The 26,037-nt window shown below is 42.9% G+C and overlaps 1 protein-coding gene across 2 annotated transcripts; it reads right to left on the bottom strand.

The window, feature by feature from the left end:
* Positions 1–69: 69 nt before the first annotated feature.
* Positions 70–25,989, bottom strand: CHD1L (chromodomain helicase DNA binding protein 1 like). Of its 2 annotated transcripts, none has more exons than XM_050895364.1 (23): positions 25,919–25,989; positions 24,489–24,601; positions 23,589–23,695; positions 22,213–22,327; positions 20,028–20,059; positions 17,787–17,869; positions 16,350–16,520; positions 15,853–16,008; positions 14,534–14,626; positions 13,979–14,075; positions 12,462–12,535; positions 11,246–11,356; positions 9,537–9,651; positions 8,941–9,094; positions 7,673–7,838; positions 6,229–6,374; positions 5,693–5,856; positions 4,750–4,958; positions 3,586–3,684; positions 2,765–2,835; positions 2,391–2,505; positions 2,038–2,146; positions 70–1,352 (listed from the first exon to the last, which is right to left on the bottom strand). In XM_050895364.1, exons 2-23 carry the CDS (start codon positions 24,555–24,557, stop codon positions 1,274–1,276), a joined length of 2,535 nt encoding a protein of 844 aa, XP_050751321.1. In that variant the 5' UTR covers positions 24,558–24,601; positions 25,919–25,989; the 3' UTR covers positions 70–1,273. The 2 variants fall into 2 exon arrangements, with proteins under 2 accessions (XP_050751321.1, XP_050751313.1); XM_050895356.1 differs by having other exon boundaries at positions 16,350–16,512; positions 17,788–17,869.
* Positions 25,990–26,037: the final 48 nt, after the last annotated feature.

Here is a 26,037-nt window from a genome sequence, read left to right as displayed (position 1 = left end):
TGCTATGCAGCACTAGCTTACCTAAGCTTCAGCAGGGTCAAAGGAGATAAGGAATCACTTGGGGTTTCCTGGTAGAGCTAAGAGTGAATGACAAAGTATCCAACTCAGGAAGGCTTCTTCTAGTGTGGAGCACACCAGTCAGCATCATGAGCCATGTCAGAATCAGGCCTGAAATTATTAAGTAACCAGATGGTGCTACAGAGGCAGTGTACATGCAGCCAATGAGATGTGTCTTGGCAATTAGATATTTAAAGACATACTTTCCACTGCTTGTGGGGTGATTTCCTATTGGAAGCTGAACTTTAAATTGAATTAAGTTTGGCACCCCACAGTCTCTCTGGTCAAAACACTTATTAGAAGAGCTATTATTGCCTGGTTGTACTGAAAAAAACCTAAAAAATATGCTAAAGCCAACAGTGCCAACAATGCAGAAAACAGGAAAGTTCTGTTGCGATAGAGTAAAGCCAACATCAGAAACTCTGCATTAAGAGTTCCTTAAAGTGAATCAAAGGGTCATGGAACCTTTCACACAGCTTTTTGGACAGCAGTAAAGAACTGGTTTTGCCCAACAGCTGCAACAAAGAACTGTGTAATGAAAAAGCAGTTTTGGGAGAAGGAAAGGTGTCATTTATAAAGCCAGTCTCAAATTTTGGCAGCCTTGCACGCCTTTGCCAAGAATATTGGTCAGGATTTTGCTAGATTGTAAGCACGTGATTATGTGGCTAAATTTTATATTTGAACAAATGCAAGTCAAATGGACTTCTGGGTAACTGGAACAGTATAAACAGTTTATACTATGTGGTTGTCATGCAGCTGACAGCTTCCCTTCCACTGAGACGTCTACGTGGGCATGTACACAGAGTCCCAGGTAACCACTAAAAAGCTGATTGAAAAGAGGTATAGTGAGACAAGGGATGAAATTTGAAGGGGGGGAAAAATATGGCCAAACAATACTGTACTCCAAGCCCTGCCAATAACTTAATGGAAGGGATAACAACTGACCATCAGTGAAAGTTTAATTTTCCATCTCCAAAACAGATCTGGGATTGAGCCAACATCCTTATCCAAAGACTCTTTGAACTCTGAAGCAGTCTCATTCCTCTCCAGAGCCACTGACAATATGTAAACATTCTGGCCAGTAAAGGCAGAGAGATACAGGGGCGAATAATGGCTGTGTAAGCCATGTTTCTGAAGTGGATGCATACAGACTGTCTGCATGATGTTGAAAAGATCCTCGGCTTTCTGCACGTTTCTCAATGAAACTACTGCATCTTCATGGCTTTGAGACTGTCATTGAAGATGAATATGGTTGTGAAGCAGAGGATGAGCCTTTATTCCTAGGGAAGTAGTATCTAATAAAAAGGTCAAGGAAATGCTGTCAAGTGTCAAGGAATGCCAGACAACATGTCCACTAAGAGATTCACCAAGGAAGGAGGCAGAATGCTCTGAATACTATTGTCTTTGTTTCAGGTTTTCAGTTTCACAGAATTGCTGACAGTGGCAGTATAGCAAATGCATGTCTTCCTAGAGAAGTGACAAAACAGAGCCTCCCTGTAAACCTCTGTTTGCTTTCCTGGAAAGTGAAAGCAGTGAGCTGTTTTGTTATGAGAGCCTGTCCTAACACACACCAACTGCACCATGTTTAGCCAAGGAAGCAGGTTACCACTTGCTTGGAACACTGTAATTTTTTTTGACATTCTCACTTTTGCTACTTTCTGAGTCACTTCCGTTATTCTGAAATTCCAATCATCTCCCCCACAGAAGTGGCATATACAGGTAAGTTGATGGCTGTCAACAGAAGAAGTGCTAACAAATTCTGACAGGCATACTGAATCACACTAATCTGTCATTATCACCTAAAATGGTAAGTCCTCACTGTGGAATGAGTACCTGGATGACAGCAGCCAGAGAAAACAAGTTTTTAGCTGGACTGTGGCATTTGTGCCTTGCCTTGCTTCCTTGCTTTTCATTCACCAAGATATTGAGGGGATCATTTCATAGATAGTGAACAAAAAAAGACATACTCCGAAAGGATACATAAGAGTGGGGATACCCCGTGTTGCCAAGTATTTTCGGATGAGCCGCTCAGTACCATACCAGTTGAAACCTTTTGTTGCATACCCAATACGTGGAAGATGCACTGTTGCTGAGAAGGAGGGAACAGAGAGTGCACACTCTTTAGGACAAGATACACATATAGAAAGCAATCTAGATAAGGACTTTAAGCTACCCAACAAGAATAGAAGAAATATTTTGGAACACAACGTATCTGCCATGGAGATCTCACCCTTACTTCAGAAAAAACAGTACAGGAGAGGTAGAAATTGGTCATCATCTTTAGGTGCAATCACACATGTAAGGATTCACTGTTCTACTGCACAGACACTTACCATTCCTCTTCTTGGCTGCTAAATAAATCTTCTTCAGGCCCTTTTCCAAAGCAGACAGCTTAATGCCAGACAAGTTGTTGGACCGATCCCGGTGCTGAGCTACAATCAAGGCCAACTAAGGAGAAAACACACAAAAAAAATGAAATGGAGTCTATATGCAGCACTAAGAGACACAGCGATAGCTGCTGGAAAACTGCATTACTATTAGCTTTAGTAAATGAGAAAAAGATCTCCTTTTCTGTAATGTTTAACTGCAACTTAGCCATGTTCAGTATTCAGTGCCATTATTATTAGGAAAAAGACATAATGTTCATTTCACACAGCTTCAAAAACATGTGGACAGAGCAACACAAAAAGTAGCTTCTCATTCTCACCAAGTCTTGTCCTTTTTTCCTGGATTTTTTATCATCAATGGGGAATAACAGGGTTCCTCCTAACTCCAGGTCTGTCCAGAAAACAAGAACAGAACAACAACAAAAAAATCAGTCCTGAAGAGTCAACGGGCAGTCAATGCAGCAGTGATTTCACTGTCACGTTCTGTATTATTCTCCTTGGCTTTATCTCCTCATGATGGTTTCAGCAGAGTCAGACCCTTTGCCCAGGAAGCAAGACAGATATTACCCTCCCTGAGACACACGGACACACACACATCCCAGTTAAAGACCACAAACAGAAAGAGAGACACTGGAACAAGAAGAAAGCATCTCCCAGGAAATTAGAAAAAACAACAGGTCCACCTTACAGCAAGATGTGCATTCCTCACCAGCTGCAGGTAGCTCAAAACTGCTAATACAGGCTCAGGAGAAGATTAGTGCTTGGAGGGAACCAAAGGATCAGCTGAGTACTGCCTGAGGTGGCTTTCATCCTTCTTAAAAGCACTTTGACAGAAGATGCAGTGCTCTGTCTTATATAGGGAAAAACATCCTGTGAATAATGAACAAGTTTGGGTTTTTTCTTTTTTTATGACTTGCAGCATGGATTGGAATGACCAACCCCTATGCAGAGTTCTCACACTCCAAACAAGTCAAGTCAAAGCACCCACTGTATTACTACTTTCAGGGCTAGGGATGCACGTATCTAGAGAAAGAGGAAAAAACACGAGCATCAAGGTATCCAGGCACCTCACTCCTGCAACATGAGTGGGTTTTAAGCTCTTTCAAGTATCTTGGCCTAAGGTTATGTTTTAATCTCTTACCTTTCATCTTTCCTGCCATCTCATATATTTTCCTTGGCTGATCAGAACGAGCCTCCAGAGCTGTAAATAAACCACCCCTTCCCCAGCGGCCGGAGTCATCTAGAATGAAATGACAAGTTAGACTCCTTTTAAAAAGTGAGGTTGAAGACCACCCCTGCAGGAAAGGGACCTACTCTGTACAAATGCAACGAATGATTATCAAAAACAGATATGGGAACCACACACGAACTGAAGTCAACCAATACTCAAGGCATCATCCTAGAGGATAAACCTCAGCCCTTGAGAAAAACAAACTTGTCACAGTTCCCTGAAAAACTCTGCAGGAAGAATTCCTTCTTACTGTCCACTGAGGATGCTCAAACAAGCACTAACCATGGCATTGAGCATATAAACCTGTCGGTATCCTCACATATATGCATATAGGTGCGTAGAGCATGCACCTAATATGTCCCCAGATTGGTGCCTTGGGCTTCCCACAACTAGATGTTTGTTATTTGCGGCTTTCACTTTTACTTGGCATTTCCACTTTAAACATGAGGTTTCGTGCTGAGTTTAACATAAGCCAAAGCAGATTATAATGTTCTGCTATAGCCCTGGTCAGAGAGCAGCTCCAACACTGATTCAGGGGAAACTCTGTAACGTGAATTTCTCTCCCTCAGCTTTAGCATCTTAACAGAGGTCCTTAAATTAGGAGACTAGCCTAGAGCCTCTGTACTGTCAGTGTTGAGAGACAAGCACCAAGATATAGAAACTCAGACCTCAGCCTCTGGAATTGCCTGTCTCTCTCTGCTGACTGTACAAGGGAGATGATTTTCAATATCTCAGTTCAATCCCTGCAGCTTCCACGGGATGAACAAAAGGCCCTGCTCTCAGGAGGAACTGTCCCCACTTGGCCACAGACATAAAATTGCAAGCCATACAGGCACCTTTCAAGAGGCTCACCCATAAATCCAGAGAGGGCATGAAAAGACCCATGTACACCTTGCTAGTGCTTGTGTGGGTTATACATGGTGGAGTAGAGGCTGTATTGCCTCTGCACCACTCAAGAGTAAGTCAGACTCAAATCCAAATTATTTCTGTCTGGATGGGAATTAGAAACTATTGAGCTAGTAGGGACAATTCAGCCCCCTTGTTCACCTCACCCAACTTGTTTGTAAGTCCCACCTAGGCAGTGGACAATGATGGCATCCTCCTCTTCTGCTTTGGGGTGGGTGACATCTCCCATGACGTACTTGATGTAGTTCAGGTCTGTATCTTTGTAATCTAAAACCACATTCAGCCCAGCCTCATCCTCCTCAAACTCTTTCTCAGAGTCACTTTCCTCTGAAGGAAGGCAGGTAGATGTGTAATGATTTGCCTCCCACCAGGCCATCCTGAAACAAAACAAGAGAAGATGATGTTCAATGAAAATCAAAGGTGGGGGACACACACCTTGTTTTACATCACTGCAGCGAAACACAGGAGACCCAGACCTGCATTCCCTCTGCTCCCCTCCCCTATTTTAGACCGGAACGACATTTACCACAGTTGTTATCTGTGATACTAAGAGCCACATGCCAGTGTGATAAGCCAATTGCAGGCATGGAAAAAGCAAGCATATGACAAAGGGCAAGGAGCTACTTAGAGTGGTGAAAAGGAAGAACATCTAGGAAATGAGGAGAAAGTTAAGACACATACCAGAGAGTCACAGATGTCAGACCAATACATAGGGGCCAACTGTGACATTTCAGAAAGCTTTCCGAAAAGCTCACTGTACATTCAGATATGGGGTTCTTATTCAGGCCACTCTCTATGAATTAAATTAGATGTGAAGTCAGGCAGTGTATTCAGGGGAAAAGAACCCTTGCTAGGGGCTCAAGCAATTTTTCCACCTTCACATCCCTATGTTATGCAGTTTGAGCACACACACAGAAACATCCTGATGTATGAAGTTAACTCTCTCATGAGGGTAGCCTGCAGCCATTTTGTCATCTTCTCCCTTCATCCCCAGCCCCACCTGCCAGAGTGGATACAGAGCACAACTTGTTTTCGTCAATCAGACACACATTTCTAGAGTACAGAGTAACAGACATCAGCTTGCAAGTAGTAGACGCAGTACAAAGCATACTTTTTCTTGTGTTCTGCCTCTGCTTTTGCTGCCTTCTTTTCCTCCAGGAGCCTTGCTCTCTTTGCTGCTGCTTCTTGGCGCTTCATTCTCCTAGCCTCCAGCTCCTCTGCACTCAACAAGTGTTTCCTCCTGATTGACTGTTCCCGGAGGCCTGTGAGAAGGGCCTGGAGAAAGAGAGAAGTATCATGGAAACAAACTGCTCATCTTAAAGCCACGTCTGGTCCCCACCTTAACCTACACTCCTTTCCCATTTGTCCACTTGTCCACAGGTCTTAATCATCAGATCCCAATTATCACATAATATGTGGTTTTGTGACCTAAGTTTATATGAGTGCCCTGCACACCATATCTCTGATCTGTTATCAGAATTGCTGAATTATCGAGCCCTCAGATTCAAGAGCCAACTTTACTATATTGACATCCAAATATTTTAACATGCCTTTGGCAAGCTGTCGGTAAAAGAGTCAAACTGTCAGCCTCATTTTCCACAAGCAAATGAAAGAGCATCACGTCCCTTGTCATGTCTTTTGTCTTACATTTGCTTTGTTCCGGAGAGCTCTCCCTTCCTTACTGGTCTCTTCAGTCAAGGCTTTTTGAAGATCCAAAAGCTGATCAAATGCTTTTTTGTCTTCTCTGCTGGGTTCTTTTGAATAATCTTTGCCTTCATACACGTACATGTGATCTTTAAAAAATAATTAAAAAGTGTAGAAAGGAACTGAAAGCCACTAACACCTAAAATGTACAGTGAGATCAAAAGAAATTTAGCTTCTCTGCGACACTGCCCTACCCTCAGCAGAAAAAGATGTTCACTCTCATAATTTTTTTGTATGACCAGTGTCAGCATCATGTAGAAACAAGAAAATCAAGATTTGCTTCCTTAGGCAAAAGCTTTTCATTTAAGTCATTTATACTGGCAAAGAACCTTTCTTCCTATTTCAGTCAATTAACTATTTTAAGTTGTGGCTCCATCGCTGTTCTCTTTGGTCATTCCATCCCTGCCAGTAGTGAATCCTTTAGCTTTGCTATCTCGTTACAGGCAACTCTTGTAAAGTGACAGCAAACTTTTGCTTTTGAGCTCCCAAACAAAAGCACAGAACTCTGGCAGCCCAGAGTTACTGCTCATCAGGTGAGCTATTTTCCCAATAACTACTACACAGTGTGGTACCACTGCTCCTCTTTAAGTTACCAACAGAAAACACCACTCTTGCTAACTCTCAGCAAATAATTACTTGTTGCTGACAACTGCTGCAGGATGGACAATACCTACCCTGCAGGGCCATATTTCTGCTTCAGTCACAGATCTATATTTAAGTGCTACTGTGTACTCAAAACAGAAATTCAGTCTTTCTCACCATGACACTACAAGAGGGAAAGTATCTTTAGAATTTATTCTCATATAGTATGGGGCTATGAAAAACTAACCACAGTTGTGTGACATTGGACTGCAAGGTAGAGTACTGAAGACAGAGTAGGTTTGTTCTAGTTGTTTAGACTCCATGACTCTGCACTTCTTATGTCACATTTTGGAATTTTTTAAGGTCATTTTAACTTGTGATTTTCATGGCCAATAATCTTTTGTTTGGAGATAAATACAAAACACCTGCTATCTATCTTAATGGTTCTCTGTGGGAAAAACAGCATCTGCAATTTGAATATTTCCCCTTTTCTCGTGAATTTCATCTGAGGTCTCAAAATATTTGAAGCACATGAAGGAATTCAGCCCCCCAGCCACCAAACTGAGCAAGTATTGTTACTATTATCTTACAAATAGGCAAATAAGGACACAAAAAGAAGAAAAAGACCAATAAAGGCTCGGAAATAAAGTTTGTGGTTAGGCCACAAACAAAATCCAAGTCACTCACTCAATTACAAGTCCACTTTTCTTCTTGTTGCCTGAAAAATGCCACCCCTGCCTGGGAAGCCTTCTCTAAGAGCACCCAAGTGTCATGCATTTCACAGGTATTTAGATTCTTAACTTACTCTCTGTATCCTCCTCTTCACTCTCTTCTTCGCGTGGCAGCACAACATCCATTACCCACTTCCCTCCTTTTGTCTCTCCAAGGATGTTTTCTAGCTCCACATCCTGTACAGTACTCCCCTCAGAGGAGAGCAATTTATCCAAGCCAAATTTCAAGATTTCACTCAGCTTTAACAAAGAGAAGGGGAAGTTCAGTATTAGTATCTCCTAATTCCATGCCAATCCCAGTGTCTCAAGCTTCTCAGGCTTAAATGCAAAGGATGTACAAGTGGAGAAATCTAAGCCTTAATGTTACCTGTCAAAATACTTATGCTTTAACATGCTTAGTTCTCCCAACACCTGATGGGACAGGCCCCTACAACATATCTCCCTCAAACATAACTCATCCAGACTTGAACGGTCATTTTTTCTTCATAGCTAAATGACAAAACAGCATAGTACTGACTGCATTCAAGCAGCTTTCTTCATAGCCACAAAGACCAGGCTTGTTTTTGCCCCCAACTCCTTTAAAACAAAAGCTTAAATACCACAAAAATCCATGGGGAGAAAAATATCAGCATGGAATTTGCTATGGGCTCAGTTCCACTTCTCCCATGGAAACTATAATTGCTGAGATCCATGCTGACGGGGCGGGGAGGGGAGGTGGCAGGGGAAAGGATACACTAATTCCAAACCTCTCCCAGGGTTAGCTGCACACAGGGGATATATTCCCCTAAATGTCACTTTGCTTGAGGTTTTCAACCCAAGTTCTCAGCACAAACCTCAGCTTTCGGGTCAGAGCTATAAATCATGCCCTGACTCCTGAGACACTGTATTTGCCAAGAGGTCAACAGAAGGTTGACCAAGTTTCAGAGTAGCGACCAAAAGCTGACTAAGTACTTATCATCAGCTCTGTTTGTGAGAGAAAAGCACTAGAGACAGATAAGTTCTAGAAACAATGAGTCAGCTTCCATTTTAGACCTGTTATAATTAAAAATAAACAAGTAAAACAAGGAGAGGTTCTGCCTTCCCCACTTCTCCAAGAAAACACACCCTTTTTCAACAATGGACGCACCTCAAAATTGTAAAAACTGTCTTCAAACGTCAGATCTTGTCTGGACCTGGGATGTCATTTTGGTTCCTAAGACATGCAAAAGCTGACGTGTCAATGCACCTCTCCCCCAAAACGTAAGTGTTTGGCTAGGTTCACATCAGACATAAATACAGAAACACTCTGGGACATTTCTAAAGATGTTACTGGAGTCAAATTGAGGATATAGCTCTATTTTACCTGTAACTCTGCTGCTCCCTGAGGCTTGGGCGCTCCTAGAGCAAACTGACCCCCTTCTACAATGGCATTTGTCAGCCGGAGCTTAGAAGCAGCTCTTCGGTAGATTATTTCTTCAATTGTATCTCGCCCAATCAAGCGGATAATTTTTACAGGCCTTGAAAAGTTTAAGAAAATTCTTATTATTTTCCTTTTTTGAGGTGCACTAAAGCTGTTTCCTTGCATGGAGCACTACCCCCTCACCCACTCCTTTGGTAGGAAAAAAAAGGCAAGAACAAAATCAACAAAAATAATCAGCAGAAATGGAATGCTGATACAATTGCTTCTTGACACAGGAGAAATGCTCACTGCAAAAGTGCAAGCAAACCTCCAGATTCCCTCTCCTCCTCCAAATCTACAAAGCTCCCACCCACGACACATGACAAGGACAAGACTGCATGAGGCCGCAACAGAAAAATGAAGACATAAAATCCTCTCTGCTTTCCGTCTTTGATCTTCAACCTATTGTCCTTTAACCCTCCATTGCCTATGGATAGGGGAAGCAATACTGCGAGACCAAGAGACTCAGCAACCAAACCAGAAGTAGCAACATTTCTCACTTGTGCTGCCCAATCCGGTGAGCTCGTGCTATTGCTTGCAAGTCATTTTGTGGGTTAAAATCACTATCAGTAAAAATAACTGTATCTGCTGCTGTAAGGTTCATGCCAACGCCACCTACAAAGAAGAAGGTCACAAAATATGTCACCAGCAGAAAATAAAGGAGAAGCTGGAAAATTTGTGCTATGCAAGGTTCTGTCAGATCTGATCAACTGTATCTAATTCAATCCATCTCTCAACCCCTAATCTAAGTCTCATAAGGATCTACAAAGATGGGTAAGCCTTCCATTTCCAGCTTCCAGCTTTCTGCAACAGCCCAAAACCAAGCTGTACTGTGCAATGTACTCAAAAAAGATAGGGTGCAAGTGAATGAATGCAAAGGGGACTGGTTGTCAAGACTGATGAACACAGACATATTCTTCTGCTGGCAGGCAGATCAACCCAGCAAGGACTGGCTTCACTGAGGCTACAAGGGACTGCCCAAGTCATGACTTGGCTGCAGCACAGAAGCAACAGGTAAATACACTGCTCAAACAGTGGAAAACACCGGGCCCAACTAGACAATAACCAGAGCCTAGGTATTTATATGACTTAAAGTTTTTGAGGTTAGATTTTGAGCTCTCATGGAACAAAAAGAAAAAAAATACAGTTAATTATATTTTTTTAACACCCACTATTGTGACTACGTACTGTAGTTAAAGAGGGGGGAGCCTGCTGCCCTACATTTCTTCCAGCTCATGCCAAGCACCCCTTCACAGTAATCAGAACATTGCTGCAAGTGGAGACAGTCATGCACCTGAAAATCTCTGTCCATAACAGTGATGGAAACACTGTTAGCACACCAGTTCCCAGCTGAATACAAGATGCTTTGGCCAGACATAGCAATGTGCAGTAAAAAACAACTCTTAAGTCTGGCTGACATGGGCAGGGAGAGTTCAGGCACTCTGGTGAGAGACATGCTTATTCCTACCATCTAGCATTAGGTGCTTCTCTTCAGTCTCTCTACATACTCCCCTCAATGCACTGCAGTATCACTGGAGCCAAGCTCATCAAGCAAAGTCTGACCAGAAGCCCAAAGGAAAATTTAGTTCAGGTTTGATGCTTGAGATCAAGCAGTGTGGATCCCTCCTCTGGAGACAAGCCTGCCTCTGCGCTTGCTTGAATAGAGAGACAGGGAGGTTTGAAACTGTGTAGAAGACACAGATCTGCCTGAGGAGCTAAGAGGGGAAGAAGCACAGATGGCAGTCCCATGGTGTTCTTTGCAGTCTCAAGACGGTAAAAGGCTTTCATTTGAGTCTGTCTGTCAGCTAGAGAGCATGTCCATGTTCAGCGAACTCGAAAAGCAATTCCACCAGCTTACTTAAAGGAAGTCTGTTCCTGCCTAAAGTCTGGTGCTTGTGGAAATAAGATGCTAGTGAGATTCCTTAAGCTCAGCCTGGCACAGGGACAGGCATTATGGGACTTGGAATAAAAAAAGTAACTCAAGTGGCTGCAATATGAAAAGTATCTTGGCATCAGCTGCCGAAAGGAAAGCACCGAAACCAGATGTCCTAGCTGAGAGACCCAAGTTCAGGATGTGTCTTGTCTCCCTCAAAAATCCCCCACATGAACAGGCTCTGCAGGATTCAGAACTCCCTGAAATCTTGCCAGAGAGAGCAAAAGAAGAGTGCAGAAGCAAGATAGGTTGTTTGTCTCTCCTTTCCTTACTTACCTGCTCTGGTGCTCAGCAGGAAGATAAAGATGGGCTGTTGACCAAAGTTCTTAATGGCAAGGTGTCTCTCTTCACCCCTAACAGAACCGTCCAGCCGCTCGTAGCTGTAGCCTTTTCAAACAAGCAATATGTATGTTTCTGAAATTCTGTCTATGCTTTTACCCTCTTACCTCATTCTGTATTGTCTCACTGCTGTCCTGAATCTTTTTATGCCAAATCCTCCTGCCTTGATTCTCATTTTATTGCCTTCAACTCCTTCATTCTTTCCCAGTTAAACCTTGTATAAACTGAAGTAGTGATCCTGACTTCCAGATTGACTGTCGGCAAAGGGTAGTTTAGCTGAATCTGAAGCAGAGACTCTTAGCATTTAATTTACTGCTTGGAAACACAACAGGAAAATTCAGAGCCAAAGTAAAAGAACGTTAGCACACAGTCCCATTTCAGACTATGTTGTGCTGGCTGTTGGCCCCACAAAACAGGCCAACAACCATTGGATCCTTCTTATGCAAACTCCCACAGCCTTCACTGTGTGCTTTCCTGTGAGCAATCAGTATGGGATATGGCCCTACATTTGGCTTTATCCTGCATTATTAGTTGTCCAAAACCATAAACACCAAACAAAAGCCTCTTTCATGGGAAATCCTAAGTAGGCATGGAGCCATGTGGATTGAAACAAAAGAAAATGTCCCAAGAACACTTTGGTAATCTTGCCAAAAATGGTCTGATCCAACCTGCCCTCGCAGACATGTTGGGGCCCTACTGCCAACAACTGTTTTAATCAAAAATTAATTTCCTGGTATGAATGTAGCCCAATTTGCATTTTGTGCTGGACAAACTGAATCTAGAGCAAGTCTACTGCCTTCAGTGCAATTACTTCAGGACTCAGGTACATAATTGAACACAGGTATATAATGAAACATTGCTACTCTGCCATCTGTTTGCTCCATTTTATCGAGGAACCAAAGCTGAAACTACTTTGAAGAACAACATTTATGTGCCAGCTCATTTCAGACAGGTGGTAACACAGCAAAGAGTTGAACTCAAGACCCTCCAACTCACAGTGCCACTGCTAAAATATGGTTTCTATCTACTAAGAAGCAATAAATCCTCATCACAGTCCCTTCTCCATCCCAGGAGATCAATCAAAATCAGAGGAACAATATATGGCAGAGATCATTAGAATAAGCCCTCTGCTGCCAAAGTGTGCAGAACATACCTCTATAGTCCATGTAGTCTTGCAGGATATCAAGCAGTTGAGTCATCTGAGAAAAGAGCAAGACACGGTGGCCACTGGAAGAAGAAAGTGAGACACCATGAGCCTCGACATACTGAGACAGCATTTCACAGAGGGGTAGAGGGGTTACAGTACTTAACCAGTCACTGTTACATAGCAAGGCCTCATCATTTCTGTACACTAAGCCTCACAGAGTCATGGCCCATTCCCTCACCACATTTTCAGCCCCACATCCAGATGCAACCAGTCAGCCTCATCTGCCATCATCAGTTGCCATGTCTAGAGTCACAGAGACAAACAAGGCTCTGGCACAGCTCTGGTGCTGGCTGGATATAGCCTGGTGAGAATACAAAGGAGCTTGTCTAAAAGGATCCTCAGCTTCAACCTAGCATCACGAGGTCTTCCTCACCACATGACCTGCCACATCAGACTGCTCTCAAATCACATGCTACAAAGCACTTAAATGCTGGGAAAATGTAATATCAGCATCTCTGTGACAGCAGAGCATTTCCTCCTCCAGCAAATGACCCTCAAAGATCAAACTCTGCCTATAATCGTGTATAAGTGAGAAATCAACTCTCCTCCCTCCCAGCATTCTAGGCCTCAGCACTCCGTTTAAATCAGACTTCATTGTAGAGCAGAACACAGGTGTTTTCAAGTCCAGAATTTGCACAGGGCTGGTCCTGCGGCAAAGACATTCGAGGGAGAGGCACCCACTCACAAGGTACTATACAGCAGAAGGACAAAGACCTCCTCAACCACATCAGAACTTCCCAAGGTCTGTTGAAGCTCTGTCCGTTGGAAGTAGTCAAAGGGAAATTGCAGCTCAATTAAGAGAGAAGGTAGAATTTGTGTCATGCAGGAGGCACTGCTTGACAGACTGCACAAGAATGCAAACCGCAGTTTGATTTGCCTCCCATCTGAGAGCTGGAGGTAAATAGCCAAGGTCCTTGGGTTCCAGGTTCTGAAGTCACCAGAGTCCAGCACCAGGAGTTCTGAATGCCCTTCCCAAAGCTGAAGTTTCAGCTTATACTTGGTTTTTGGTCCAGTCAAATTTCTTTTTCACATTTGCTATGCATTCTGCCTCCTGGCCTGACACAGGCATGGTAGCACAAAGGAACTCAACTGATGCATTGGAAGCTACTCTCAGGAAACCCATGGTCAAACCGGATATGCTGAATATCATGTCAGATGGTTATTCTCCCAGGTTCCCAAATATGGCAAATATGAGAACATGTGAGAGAGTTAGTGAAGTGTTTTGAGAAATGTTTAAAGGGAAGCTACAAAAATCTTTGAGGTTCCTCTACCATCTCTAATGCAGCTCCTTATACTGAAATGACTTCTTCCAGGTAGTCAGTAATGTGCAATAAATAGGGTAGTGCTCGCGTTGTGATGAATTTCAGCTCAATCTATGGCTAAATAAGGTAGTTTGACTTCCCAGTTTACCTCTTCTCCCTAGGTCAACCCCACCCTATCTTCCTCACCCCAACATGACATACCCAGCATACAAGAATGAAAGGAGTTTATCCAACAAACACAGCTTGCCACTGGCTTCAACAATATGGTCTCCAATCTCAAAGGGTTCTGGCTCAACACCTAGAACAGAAAGGAGTTTCAGAAGCAGACCTAATACTATGCAAGTAATAACTCAGTGGTCAACCTCAGTGTGTCTGCACTGCCAACTATCGCAAAGCAGACCCCCATGATGCTTGCTTGAGAAGTGATGATCCTTCTCTGTCTCTAAAGAACGCCCTCAGTAGTTCACAAAGCATTGTGATTTCACTGTTTAGGTGAGAGTAGATGCACTGATGAGAAAACAAGCGGAGACCTGCAGTAAGAAACTCAGACTTCACACAGTCCCCTACTTTATTCCTCATTATTGATGAACCGTCATATGTTGGAACTGGTCACAAACTCACAGCTGGTTCTGATTCAGATACAACATTGTTTATTACTTGCTTCTTCTAAGCATTACACTGCCAAGCAATAATAGAAAACCATTGTGTAAATCAAGAAACTTATTTCTATTTCAAGAGAGAAGAGTGCTTTCTTACCATTGAAAAGGTACGGGTGGGCAACACACTTCCGAAGCTGAATTAAGATATTCTGAAGTGTAACCTTCCTTCCTGTTTCACTTTCAAATGCATCTAGAACAAAGAGCACAGAAAAGAATCTGAGCAGGAAAGCCTATGCTCCATCAGTGGGTGTGACTGGGAATGTCTGGGCACCAAGCACTGCTCTGCAGTGCTTCAGCACTGAGTATCTCTCTCTGCATATCACATCTGCATTTGAATTTCCATCTCAAGACTAAGGCATCTGTTTTCATGGACCAAACAAAATTTCCCTCACATTTTTTGGACAAGCCTTTAGAAAAAGACCCTGATAAAAACTACTCTGCCTTGTCAAACTCCCTGGAACTTTCTGGACACCCTGGAAAGGGTGACTGTCATTTTCCTAAGAGTGAATTATAGATCTAGAAATCATCAAAAATAGTGAAAGACATTCGGTGCAGTTCATTTGAATTTTCCAACAAAAGAAGTAATACAATAGAGTCAAGATCTACTGGGCAACCAAGAAGTTAAGAAGGGTTGCATTTCTGTGAGGAGAAAAAGAAGATATGTGCACATATGCTGACTTTAGAAGAAAAACGTTCAGCCCGCCTGGTGATGTGCATGCAAAGTGCCATTGGCTCCTTGATGCACCAGGCATTAGCCCTAGAAGAACAAAGGGTCTCCGTCCCCTCAGTTTTACTTTCTGTACAACACATAAGCACTGGCAAGCCATATGATGTGGTATGCATAGATGGAAGAGGAGGAATTGAGAGAGAAGCAATTACTTTCTCTCTCATACATCAGGATGCTTTCTTACAGTTAGTTCATAGGTGAAGTGACAATGAGTGAGCTATTATGGTAAGACTCTGTGGCTGCATTGTCTATATGGCCCTGTGGTTTCCTAAGAAACTCATATCTACATCCAGTACGTTTAAATTTCCTGTATGGCATCTGTACTACTATTGGAAAATCTGTAGAGATCCAGAGATCCAAAATTCCCTGTACCACCCTTTTGTCTGAACACAAAAACACGGGATAGGAGCAGGCTTGCCTGGTGATAAGTATTTTTAATTACAGGCTGGCCCAAAGCAGAATCCTTCCCTAGCTCTGCAAAAGCTCAGCTCTAGATTCATATGTCTCTTATTTTATCACAAGCTAAAACCACAAATCAAGCAGCCCAAAGCACTGAATTTGGCATGTTCATTCTATGCATATTCTGCAGGCCGAAGTATCTTCTCCTTCACTACAACAGAGCACAGATTTACAAAAGGAATTAATTTTGGTTTTAAAATTAAGTGATAGGGTTCAAATCCCTCAGTTACCGAGATCTTTCATCAAAATGGCCTTGTAGTACTTCTGTTGCAGAGCTGACATTCCATGGTACAGAACCACTTCCACCTTCTTTGGCAGCTCTGCAGCCACCTCAGACTTGACTCTTCGAAGCAAAAACGGCTGCAGAAGATTGTGCAATTCTTTGGCTATGCAGAGGCAGGGAAAAAAAAGAGGCTATTACTGCATTAAATGTAAGGAATTTATACAGTACCTTCACAACTATACTTTCAAAATAAATATATAAAGAACTTTACATCTATCAGTGAAATGATTCAAGCCCTATTTTACAAACAGAGAAGCCAAAACACAGCTGCATACCTTAAATATGTAAGAGCTACATTAAGGTAAGTAATCATTACTTTCAGTGGCTTTGTTTTAAAGCTAGTCAGTGTTGAAAAAAAAGCAAATAAAGGGGACACAACATGTCTGCTTCCTAGTCAAAATAACAGCTGGTTCTGATTCAAGTACAACATTGGTTATTACTGACCTGGCTCACTTTCCTTTTCAATTGCTTGGTAATACTCAACAAACTCTTTCACTTGTTCCCTAGGAAAGATGTCAGGCTCAATAAGGCTGAGTAAGGAGTACAGTTCCTGGAGGCTGTTCTGGATTGGAGTGCCTGTGAGTAGCAGGCTGAAGCCTACTGAGAACTGAAAGAACCGTCAACAAAACAAAATTGTTAGGGGAAAATATCTGGAATGACAAGTTACTTAATATACAAGTCCACCCACGCCACTCTTAAGCTTAACTTAAAGATAGCAGGTGGCACAGAACTGCCCGCAGAATGCTGCACGTCTGCCAAAACCATCCAACATAAGGTATGGTGTGACAGTCAAACAGCTCCACCAAACTGACTAGGATGGCACCAATGCAAGGAAGACAGTGTAAGCAAAATAAGAACAAAGTGCAAAACCGACACCATTAAAATTCTCAGATCGATGCACTCTACAGTCCAATACTGCATACTCAGTGTTAGGTAATGAGATGACTGGAAAATGCTGTTGGAATATGACAGTGAAATGAAACTGCAAAAGACTATGTTCCATTCCTATTTGCTGGCTGACAAACACAGCAACATTATCTGGTCCATGTTGCTTACAGTAATCCTTGTAAAGAGACTTGGGGAATACGGTTACCTTTGAAAAAATACAAGTCTCTCAAGTTTGGTAATAGAAAATACGTTAGAAGGAGAGCTGAGGTAAATCACACCTATTTCTTTGTGACTACAACCGAAGCTCCTGAAATACAGACATCATGGACAGTATGTTCAGAAGATATAAGACTCAGGAATTTAATAAAAAATTTATTTTTCAAGGTACTGTAGTTCATTGTTGCTGATGCCAGGCCAGACCTAATGCCCATGTTTCACTGCCACGACAAGAAGTGCAGCCTTCACTCAAGCATTCATTGTACTCTGGCAGGGTGCTTTGGAAGCTGGAGCAATTCTACTAATTTCAATAAACAAGGGTGGCTCCATTAAATGGGACAATGGAAGTCAGTAGTTCATGACTTGAGGTCCCATGAACTAGGCGAGGGTTCCTTCACCCTCCCAGAGCTGGAGATAGCCTCTTGTCACTTTATATTGTCTCAGGTCAGCCAGACTTCTACTACTTCAGTAGCACAGCCGTGGTTCAGCGCTGTCTGGCTGCTTTACATTTTTAAGTCTCTCAAATTGCTCCAATGTGTCAAGCCCAAACATGAGTCAGAATGAGATAAGCTCCAAATACTGCCCACCTCCATGCAAAGCCAACAAGATAGGCCTTTATCTGTCTGCCAATAAATATGGGGATCTGTTCACCAACTCTGATGGCAACTGGTTGTGGCCCAGAGCTTAATAAATACTCAGAGGAACAAACAGAGAATCTGTATGCTATACTGAAGAGGAAAAAGTCTTTACACACTAGAAGACAGATGAGTTATTTTACCTCAGAAAGCGTCTTGTAAAGCAGAGAACTTTGATTTTTCAGTCTGTGAGCTTCATCTACAACCAAGGCAGCCCACTTAAAGCTGAACAAACACAAAACAGCATCTTCAGTTAGGGGCTGACAATTCAGTCTTCTAAGTACAAAAAGACTGAAATAAGTGGTGGCTCTGCTTGGCTGAACTTGAGATGGTCCCACCTCATGAACAACAAGCAAACATCACAAGTGGGGTGGGAGGAATTCACAAGTACTGGTTTTCAAGAGCCAACACAGCTTCTTAACTATAGCCTGGATGAGTTTTTTTGAAATCAAAACTAAAGAAATTCACTTGAATTAGTTGCTTCTCTCTCCACCCCCATTACTATGGGGAAAATGACATATGCACAAGTTAGTCAAACATTCAAGGAGGTCTATGATTTGGAAAAAGACACATGAAACTAGGCCCTAGCACCAGTGCAAAAACCTAACAACTATCATCAGGTAGTGATGGCAGAGTGATTACAAGTCTTTTGCAAATCTCCCAAGACACGAGCTTGAACTTATTCTGGGTTCATACAGCTATATGCAGTGTCTCCTCAAGTAGGCTGCAGAATCACTGGTGATCTAGTAGATCCACTAGGTTTAATACAAACTCCAGATCTTTTCAACCCTCGGTGTTTTTGGCTGCTTATCACTAGGATTTCAACTCCCACATCACAGAGTGATTTCCACACAGTCAACTCTGGCTGATGGGTAGGCAGGGGAGAGAAAGCATGACCCTCCAGCTTTTCTTACCCACACGCTTCTCTTCCCAGTGGAATACAAGGGCTGGATTCACAGCGACCTACATTCTCCCCACAACCTTTCTGTTTGCCTTGATTCCCCTCTTTGCTATTTAATGGTTCTCCATTGCCAGGACAGTCAAATGTCATTATTCTTATTCTACAGGCTCAGCAACTGAATTGCAGAGGGAACTCTGCAGTGTGAAGCACTACAGAAGCTCATGTGCAGAGCAGAGTCTGATCTCTCATGCATTACATTAGAGCAGGCTCTTGCTCAACTCATTTGTGCTGCTACACTGCTTGTAAGGAGTGTTGGTGGTGGGACATCTGATAACTGTGACCCACCTTTACAAAGTGTTCCAAGTGCTCCTACACAGGACAAGGTACAAATGATTAGCAACCACGTTTTTCAGAAGGAAGACTAGAGAGCAAAAAAAACCCAAACTTGAGCAACATGGCTTTGAGATTATGTGCTAGCCGTAGAAGTAGGAAACTACGCTGGAGCTGACATTTCTGTGATACTCAGGCTAGTTACTTGCTCTCCCTGGGTACTACATACCAGGGCTAAACTGCAAAATAAGCAGAATCATACGCAGCAGTACAGGACATGATATGGAACTGTAAGGACAATATGGCCATGGCTACCTTTCATTAGGCCTGCCTTCTACCATGATGCGTTCATCCAGCACAACCTGCCATTTCCAGCAGTGGCCGAGGACAGGTGCTTTGCTGAAAGACAACAGGGCACCCATAGTGGGCCTGACTAGTTCTGGGAGATCCAAAATTGTGTCAGTCGAGGCCACTGGGTTTCTACTCATACAAAGATCCTGAGCCATTCATGATATCTGGCGGCCCCCAGCATTTGTCACAGCACTTATCACTATTGCAAGGCATTGGCGCTATTACTAAAAAATATGAAAATTCCTCCCCATTTCAAGTGTAGGCTTCTGTAAAACCCTGCGTGACCGTGACAATACTTCCTACAGGCTGAATTTCAGCTGTATAATCAGTCTTGCTGGAAAGCATAATGCTCCAGAAGCCCTCCACAGTTCTGACTGGTGGCAAGAGGCAATAAACTTCACAATATGGTATTAGCACATGATCACCATAGTATAATGCAGGTCAGTTTCAGCAAATTTTTGCATCTAATACCTTTATAATCTGAAGCTCTTGAAGATCTCCTCTGTTCTAAATATCAGTCTTCTAGACTGATATTTAGTGTACTGCTATAAGTCACTACGTATCATATTATTTTGAGTTAACTGGATTGAAAACTGTCCTTGGGAGAAGTTCACATACATCTTAGCTGACATTAAAGATTCTTCACTGCAAGTTGGTAAAGGCAAAGCTCTATTCACAAGCAAAGAACATCTCTGGCTCTTGTGAAACAAGCATGGGATCTCACACACATACAAACATACACTTAAGAAATCACTGACAGATGTGCAGAATTAAATTTGAAAAAATTAAAACCAGACTCACAATTTTAGAAATGCTGTATCTTTCAGACAAATCTGCAATGAAAGAAAATGAACCATGATTTATGACTTAAGTAAATACACCAGTTAAGAAACAGAGCATCTTTTTGTCTGCTTGCAAACTATGGTGAAATGGAGCAGAGTGGAATGAAGCCACTTACTACCTGAGGAAAGTAACATGAAAGCTATTGTAACCATAAGCTGTTGTGATCCTACTTTTTAACTCTTCTCTGGCGAAGCACCAGCAGTAAAACCTCAAAGAATTAATGGAAATTTACAGACACCATAAATGCTCTTCACCTCTGTAAAGTTTTTTCACATCCTTCTCTTTCAGTATGAAATACCATGCACCTTCAGCATATCATGGTTTAACCCCAGCCGGCAACTAAGCACCACACAGCTGCTTGTTCACTCCCCCCACAGCAGGATGGGGGAAGAGAACTGGAAGGTTAAAAGTGAGAAAACTCATGGGTTGAGATAAAAACAGTTTAATAATTGAAATAAAATAATGATGATAATAATAATAATGATAATAATGATACTACTACTACTAATAAATTGTAATGAAAAGCAAAATAACAGAGAGAGAGAAATAAACCCAAGAAAGACAAGTGATACAAATGAAAACAATTGCTCACCACCAACTGATGCCCAGCCAGTCCCCAAGCAGCAGCCCCCCCCACCAACCTCCCCCCTAGTTTTATTGCTGAGCATGACGTTATACGGTATGGAATATCCCTTTGGTCAGTTGGGGTCAGCTGTTCCAGCTGTGTCCCCTCCCAACTTCTTGTGCACCCCCAGCCTACTCGCTGGTGGGGTGGTGTGAGAAGCAGAACAGGCCTTGACTCTGTGTAAGCTCTGCTCAGCAATAACGAAAACATTCCGGTATTATCAACACTGTTTCCAGCACAAATCCAAAACATAGCCCCATACTAGCTACTATGAAGAAAATTAACTCTATCCCAGCCAAAACCAGCACAAGCATCACAATCTTTTTGACTCTAAGCAAACACATGCTTCAGTGGATTAATCTAAGCTATTACAATGACCTGCTAATATCCTAAAGTGCACACATTGTTTGCCCAACTTCAGATTCAAAGAGGAAGAGAAATCAGGTCACTCCAGAAATCCTTAAAAAGCACAGAATTTTATCACCAAAAGCAACAGAGACAAGAAAAATACTAGCTAAGTGAATATCTCGATACAGTTGATGGCTTTCTCAGACTTGTTTCAGTATGAGCACCTCCATTTATCACATTCAGGACAAGGGTTATCACTGCTACCCATTCCTGCTTGTACAATGTGGAAAAAGATGGAAGTTCAGAGTGGTGAGCACAGGTGACACACCTCCCAGCAGGAGGAGACAGTGAAATACTTGAAAAGAAGGAAAGCAAAAGGGCAAAGGGAAAGGGTGATCAGAAAGGGGGGGGAGGAGCTGTAAGCAATGCTTTACATCTAATTTCAAGTTGGTGTGTTTGTCAAGAGATTGTTAAAATAAAATCAAAGTGCTGATATGAAGTAACATCTAAGTGGGACTGACTCATAAGAGAAAAATAAGGGCTTTTTCCCACTTCAGATAACTAAGCACCTGATCATGCAAAGTCCAAAGCAGTGACCAAGGAAGCAACCCTCTTCTGGATGGTTCCGTTTAGAGCAGGACAGGACCTTCTTTGGAGAGCTCAGATCAGATTCAGCCCAAAGTCCTATCAATTGTAACAGGAACTTCACTATTTTGCAGTCCAGGAATGAGAGTTTTGTCTGAGGATGGCATGCTGAAGAGGGCACAAAAAAAGCAAACTCTTTCTAAGTGTTCTTGCATTGCCTGATTAATAGAATCTTAATAAACATCACACGTGTGTACGCTTCTATTAAATGTTAAAGGTCTGTAAGGCACCATACAAAGACAATGCAGATACCATTTAGCGTTAGTTAATGATGGACATGTGTCTCTTCTTTACTCAAGGTGTGATACACCTATGCGGTAAAGCTGGGGTTAAAGTAGATTATCTTAGGGATACAAAAACTGCAGCAACTTAGATGAGTTGGTGAAATGGGTTACAGAGTAGAAAATCACTGAGGAAGGTAAGAGATGAGTACAGAGGACAAGGCATGAGCTGGGCTGTACAGAGGAATGGAAAAGGCGAGGAAAAACTTGAGCCTTCCTTTCAATTGACAAAGACATCACACACCTCATATGTTGTCAAGAGCGCATGGAAGTGAGATTGCTCTTTCAGGTTCTGCTGCAGTTTGGGTCGCTCCTCCTTGTTGCCTATGTATGTCACAAAGGAAAGACCTGGAGCAAACCTGTTGTCAGGAGAAAGACAGAGCAAAGACAGTGAGCCAAGCTAAGTCTTTCATGTGTTTATGACCCTGGACCCCATTATCAAACATAGCTACTGCACAGATAATGAGAATCTTCTATCCAAACACTCTACCCTCTGTGAGATGTGGCTGGATCTCAGCTTTTGAATCTAACCCCTTCCTGATTAATTTGCATCTCAGGTTGGCACCTCAGCTGCTGGTTCTGGTTTGGACAAGTCCCAAATAAACTGCATTCTCATACGTCTCAAAGTCCAAGGCAGATGATTGAAAACCAGTCTCATGGCCCATCTGCTATTCTGAACTGAAAAAGCTCATGAGAAGCAGGTAAATGAATACAGTTCGCCCAGTTGGGACTAAAGAATTGGCCTAAATCGTGCTAAAATAAAGGCAAACAATGTCTGCAGCAAACAGGTCCAAGTCAGGGCCTCAAAAATCTACCCTCTTAGTCAAAAAGCAGATAAAACCAGTTCCATGGAGGAAGAGTTGGGACCATAAAATTCTTCCTCATTTAATCCGACCACTGATATTTGCCTAATGTTCCTCCGGCATAGCTGTTCACCGCTGATCTATGAAGGGATGCACTTTCCCTCAACTATTCCAACCGCAAGTCTATCCAAATCAGGCCAGGTCACTTCAGAATGTAACCTGGATGACTTCAGATGCTGAGAGGCAGCATCGCCCAACAGCCACACAGACAGACTTCTGTTCTGATCTTTAACTTTCTGCCCTCCCTCTTAAAAGGAATCTTCGGGCTCCAGCTTAAAAATGTACATATTCTGGGCATAGCAAATGTGCCATCAGCACAGTTATTGCACCCCAGCAAAGACGGGTTGCATGCACAGATGTAACGTATTTTGCATGCATATGTGAGCATGCCAAGAAAAATACGATTCAACTTGGGTCTTACCTTTCATCATACAGAATCCTGGTGGTCTTCAGCAGATTTTGCCTAAGAGAGGCTGAGCATGGAGGGTTACAAATCAATAAGAAGCAAGGAGCTAGTGGGGGCATTTGGACTGAAAGTCAGCCAATACTGTAAGTTGGATGAATTCATGTATACCACAGCATTGTAAAGACTATGCATTTACTGCATAGTTTGCATTGATTTGTTAGTTTAGTAGCTTCCCTTTTTACTTTTTTTTCTTTTGAAAGGAAGAAAACTGTTGGACTGAGCACATTTAAAGAGAATCTTTGTAACTCACTGTGCAAGAATATGATGAGCCGGACAACTGTTGAAACTTACCTCTCCAGTTCCTCCTTCCAGTTGCTCAGAACGGACAGAGGACAAAGTATCAAAAATCTCTCTTTGTTCGTTAATTTTTTTGTCAAATAAAGAAGTAGAGAAATAGTCTAGAAGGCAAGGAAAATAAATTTTTTGATAACAAGGAAAAGGTTCAACCCAATAGCCTGAACCTACATAAAATGTCTCCTTGCTGAGCTTTGTAGCTAGTTCCCACAGGTTCGCTAGCACAAAGCAGAGCTAATAGAATATCAAATGAGATCCACCATCAATGACAAAAAAGCTTAGATCCGAAAACGTGACCTCGATATCTGGAGCCCCTTTCCAAAGACCTTTCTCCCACAGTCACAAAAAAGAAGATCTACCATACATCACTTTCTAAAACTACCAGTTTGTTATTTAAGACCCACTGAATACCAGCAGCTGAACCAAAGCACAAACAGTCATTTTCCAGCAAAACTGAAACCCACTGAAAAACTTACAAAAAAAAAAAAAGCTCTGAAAAATTTACAGCTGTAAATTTTAATCCATGTGTTGACAAACTCAAAAATCATCTTGCTGCAGGTGCATCAAAACGACATCATCCTCTCTGTACTGGCTGTGTATTGTGCCTTCAATTGCGCACCATGAAGTATGCATTAAGGTGTCTGTATAAAATGACCACTCATCTTTTTACAAAACCCTGAAACCTTTTTAGCGTGTTACTCAGGACTTAACAGTTGTTTTAAGTCATTAAGGAATGAAAGAAACAATGTGCTCTCTCTTTTCAGTATGGACTTCAGGATGGGGCTGCTTAACTGACCAATCATTAGGGTGCTTTTTCTTTTTCATTCTGCAGAAACACTGGGCTAAAAAAAAAGTTACGCAAAGATCATTTTCCAGAAGAAGAAGAAGACGACGCACCTGACAAGTCTTCCCAAGACCCATCTCATCGCCCAGGATACAGCCGTGCTGGACTTCATAGCATTGCATCAGCCAGTTTACACCTTCTATTTGATAGGGACGAAGCTTAATGCCTGGGAATAAAAGCAATTTGTTACATTTACACAGTCATCCAATACACTCTATACACAGTTACACCTTGAAGCCACCAGAAACAGGTCCTGCCCAGAACAGGCCTTCCCAAACATCTGCCTTACAGGAAAAGCACACCAGTTTTCAGCAGAAGCTGGTTTACCCCGCTGGAGAGCAGAAACACCGGTGTTACAGCAAGTCCATTACATTAAACCATATTCAGGAACTTGTACACACAAAAATGCCCCGAGTCATTACAAAGGCCTGTACAAGGAACCTAATCTGATAATTAAGCTGCTACTTTGCATTCCTAAAAGACAGCTTGATTTTCAGCTCCAGACACTTTCTAAAGTATGTAAGTACTAGATCCAGGGACACGCTTTAGGCTACTGGAAATGTTTGTAACAATCTACTATTGTATAATAATCATTTCTCAACAAGATGTTTTCCAGCTTTCCTGCACTTAAGCTAGGGCAGACCTCAATTGTAGGTCACTGTAGCTACTACCACCATTGCAATCCTTATTACGGGGCACAATATGTCAAAACAAACACAAAACAAGTCAAGTGGGAGTTCTCAAGATCTTTCCTTGTACCTGGACTCAAGTGCTGTGTATTGTTAATAACGTTGCACCATCGCCGCCCTCTCCTCCCCGGGGAAACATGCACGCTGAGCATGTGAAGTAACTCACCAGCCCGCAGGAAACACAAACCCAAACTAGCACAGGGATTGAAATAAGGGCTCCCCACAGCTAAGGAAATTGTGCAAGCAGGATGGATAGCTCCCCTTTAACATCTACCCTTCCGGCAGTGGAAAGCACTTTAAAACATTCACGCTCAACATCAGCCCACTTTGAGGCTGACGAACGTTGCCCTGTTGATCTGGTCCCGAAGCACAGAGTTGTCTAAGGCTGTGCTGAGACACTGGAGTGGTTAAAGCTGGGCCCATGAGAGCCAAGCCCCCGGCCTAACCACCCACCTCACTGCAAAGCCAAGGAGCGCATGACTGAAGCAGCCGGGGAAAGTTTGCAAGGAGCAGCGAACGCAGCAGCAGTACCGCTCTCTGCAGCAGCTGCAGCCCGCTTTTACAGGCCCGGGAGCCACCTTTATTTACACCTTTATTTATTTCAGACCTGGGGGTTGTTAACACAGAGCCCAGACTAGTACAGCTGCACAGCACCAGGCAGCCGCAGGGCCCCTCCGCCGCCTCCCGCCATCCTCTCACACAAACCGACCCCGCAACGCGCCTTACCGCTCCCTCACCACCCCTTCCCCCGGGCAGCCCGAGGCCTGGCCGGCTACCGGCGGCGGCCCGCTGACCTGTCAGACCCCACCGGTAAACGTCCGCCTCCTCCACGCCCGGACCCCCGCCCGGGCGCTGGCGGCGCGGCGAAGCGCCTGGAAGAAGCGGGACATGGCGGGCGCCGGGGGAGGCCGAG

The sequence above is a fragment of the Gymnogyps californianus genome, chromosome 1 (genome assembly GCF_018139145.2).
Source record: "Gymnogyps californianus isolate 813 chromosome 1, ASM1813914v2, whole genome shotgun sequence".
Taxonomy (NCBI): Eukaryota; Metazoa; Chordata; class Aves; order Accipitriformes; family Cathartidae; genus Gymnogyps; species Gymnogyps californianus.
The sequence above is the reverse complement of the archived record's forward strand: the minus strand, read 5'-3'. Positions and strand labels throughout refer to the sequence as shown.

Bases quoted from the DNA above. Each gene is read 5' to 3' on its own strand.
- CHD1L (XM_050895364.1), bottom strand. From the start codon at position 24,557: ATGCAATGCTATGAAGTCCAGCACGGCTGTATCCTGGGCGATGAGATG. The intron at 9,095-9,536 runs GTGAGAAATGTT...AAACTTTTCAAG, and splicing joins CACCGGATTGGGCAGCACAA to GCCTGTAAAAATTATCCGCT. The intron at 2,836-3,585 runs GTAAGAGATTAA...TTTTCTGGACAG, and splicing joins GATGGCAGGAAAGATGAAAG to ACCTGGAGTTAGGAGGAACC.